Source organism: Carassius carassius, chromosome 4 (assembly GCF_963082965.1).
Source record: "Carassius carassius chromosome 4, fCarCar2.1, whole genome shotgun sequence".
In the NCBI taxonomy this organism is placed as follows: Eukaryota; Metazoa; Chordata; class Actinopteri; order Cypriniformes; family Cyprinidae; genus Carassius; species Carassius carassius.
The window spans coordinates 1,689,940-1,692,993 of NC_081758.1; the positions used below are offsets into that span (position 1 = coordinate 1,689,940).

Consider the following 3,054-nt stretch of genomic DNA (forward strand, 5'->3'; position numbering starts at 1 on the left):
GCCATTCAAGGCACCATCCAGCTCATCGGGAGCAGATGGGGTTAGGTGTCTTGCTCAAGGACACCTCGACACTTGGTCAGGTGGAGCCGGGGATTGAACCACCAACCTTCCGGTTTGTAGACAACCTACATGAACCACTGAGCCACTGCCGCCGCCCTCTTCTTGTGGCCTCAGAAGAGAAGCCAAAAACTTTCGAATTTGTATAATATTTAATTGCAAATTCGAATGTAGTTTTTCAGGCATTTCGACAGCCCTAGTTCGCGCAGCTGCATTGTGGCACAAACACTCATATAAACCTTAGCTTTATCTGATCTTTATTTATCTCTTACACTGAGCAATAATCTGTAAGAAATGTTACGATCATATTTACAGTCCAAAATTGTCAGTGAACTATGAGGGCAAAAAAACAAAACAGAAACAAAATAATCGTTCATTAATCGTAATCGAGGTAAAATGTTCAATTAATCGAGGTTTTGATTTTAGGCCATAATCGTCCAGCCCTAACACTCACTCACTCTCTCTCTCTCTCTCTCACACACACACACACACACACACACTCACACATACCCTCCAGAGTGTGGTGACTCCCTCCTCTCTAGTGATTCTGATGAGGGCATTGAAGACATTTGTGTAGCCCCTCCTTTGATCTGGAGGTAATCTGAACAAGCGAGAGATAATAGAGAGAGCATGTAATTTGGTCACTTTCAGGATTATAAACAATGTGTGAGAAAGTCAAATATGGAGTGCATTATATCCTTCTACCTGCCATCAGCCGTCATTCGAATAAGCGCCACCTCGGCCGGAGTACCAACGAAGGCCCCCGTGGCCCCGGCCGTCATCCCGATGAAAGCCTTCATCAAGAAGTTGGGAGGTGTGCCATCAGCTCTGGTCATGCGCTCAAACAGGACGGTGTAGATGCCCAGACGGGTCGTGGTGTAGGTAGCCTGTCTCAACAGACCCGCAGAGAGTCTGACAAACACAGCACAGAAACAGACATGAATGCAATAAATGCACAGCCAGACAGGAATGAGATGTATGATCAGATATAAACCTAATCAGATATTTACAGCTATGGGCTCCATCTACAGTCAGGAAGCTCCCTAGTCTCTCACATCCAGTGTCTGGTAAAACTAATCTAAGAAAAACAAAAAAGCATTCATTCAATAATTCATGTGATTTATCCTTCTTGTCTGAGATCTCTAACCTCTCTATCAAAGCGCTCTTGTTGGCTCGTGTCTGTCTTTCGTACCCGGTGTAGATCCCGCCGATGCCCTCGTTGCGAAGGATGCTGGCCACGGCATGAAAGCTGGTCTTGTACTCGCGAGCCTTTGATCCCTGACCGCTCAGCTGCATGCGGTTCTTCACCAGGTCCAGCGGCTGCACAAACACCGTGGCACCCATCCTGGACACAGAACCAATGCACATCACTGTTCCACTTCACAGTCCTAGTCCTGAAGGAATCCTATTACCAGCAACAGAATAGCAGAACACTGGAGAACTTTGAAAAAAAATCACTCAGCAAATGATTGCAAATTTCCCAAATGAACACAAGAGGTGGTGATCAAACCATCCAGACTTAAAACTGTGACATTAAACTATAATGTCCTCTGCAGAGGTCAGAAGTCTGCTCTTGGGTTGTTTACTGTACACAGTATCTGGGTTAAACATAGCTGGACTCTGTATGTTGGGTTATTTCAAACTTCTGTTGGGCTGTTTCTATAACAACGAAACCAGTTGGGTTCAATTTTTTAAATTCTAACGGTCGACCGGTGTGTAACTGCGACAGAAGATACACGGGCAACGTTAGGTTAATATCGTATTCTTTTGTCATTACAAAGTGACGTTTAGCGCTTACACATTAATATCGCCGCTTTTTCGTCACCAGCGTGTTTACATTTACACGTCGACTGTTTTTTGCCCGCTGTGTTTCTGCGACTAACGACACCTCTAACGTTACAGAGGACAGTCTTCCCTCATAATAAATCTTGAATATTATAACCACTTGAAAAGTAGCACAAATAAAGTTCCTCGGTGCCAGCAGACCAAACAGAAGCACTGTGACATTAGACTGAAGTGCTTCCCGCGGGTCTGTAAACTCACTCACAGCACGACTGACAGAGACACTAACGTTACAGTTGATCCTCTGATCGTTCAGCTGATAACCGGGCTGCAGAGCTCCGCACGGGTGCTTACGTACCCAGCCAAGCCACCGAAGAGAAACTTAATCGATTTGGGCGAGGTTTTGGGCCTGGCTGTGTCCGCGGCGGCTGCCATGGCTGCGGTGCTGGTTCGGGTTTCTGGAGGACTCCTGCGCGCTCGGTCCGACCGTGCGGCGCTTCTGTCGCTCCGCTGAGTGAAGCAAGGTGACTCGCCCGGACCGCGCACGTCGAGCGGAACACGCGCGGACCAATCACATACGAGTTTTCACTCGCGGAGCCGAGCACGTACGTGACGTGTATTTCTCTTAAAGAGACAGATACGTTTACTTAAATGTTTTGGAGTGATGTTGAATATCTCAAATTTTCAGTTTTTTTTCGATTGCTAAACAACAGTGGCCACAACTGGAGTCACATGTGCAAAACTCTAACTACAGTCTGCACTAGCAACAGTTCATGTGGACCAAACTCTAGTTCGTTTATCATTGCTTGAACACAGTTTTCAAAACTCTACACACTTTTCCCACGACTTTAACCACAACCTGCACAACACTGTGGATTTACAGCACTTTGTTCAAATGCTAACACACTGCTGTCAAAACTGTGAACCACACATTCAAAACAGAATAGATTTCAAACACTGCTGATTGCAATTTCAGGATTAGCCCTGAAAATTATTTTCAGTATGTATTACGAATTACAGTATGTACTTTTAGTTTCTACCTTTTTTTCCTCATTACTGTAATTCCGTAAATTACTACAGACTATTGAAGCAAACTGCTAATTTTCATTTACCTTAAAGAATTGTTATGTTCTAAAAATGTAAATAAATCATGTGGAAGAATGTCCCTCTTTTCTTTGAAGAAAATATGACTTATGAAGTCACTGAAATTGTTCA

The 3,054-nt window shown here is 44.5% G+C and overlaps 1 protein-coding gene across 1 annotated transcript in view; it reads right to left on the reverse strand.

Annotated features, from left to right (window-relative positions):
* LOC132132208 (mitochondrial 2-oxoglutarate/malate carrier protein-like) overlaps window positions 1–2,396 on the reverse strand; it is a 15,145-nt gene extending 12,749 nt beyond the window's left edge. Inside the window, exons 1-4 of the mRNA XM_059544526.1 lie at window positions 2,198–2,396; window positions 1,250–1,402; window positions 763–969; window positions 568–658 (exon numbers count right to left, since the gene is read on the reverse strand). Of these exons, the coding sequence (XP_059400509.1) occupies window positions 568–658; window positions 763–969; window positions 1,250–1,402; window positions 2,198–2,274 (528 nt within the window). The 5' untranslated portion in view covers window positions 2,275–2,396. The remainder of the gene's footprint in view (window positions 1–567; window positions 659–762; window positions 970–1,249; window positions 1,403–2,197) is intronic.
* Between the last annotated feature and the right edge of the window lie 658 nt (window positions 2,397–3,054).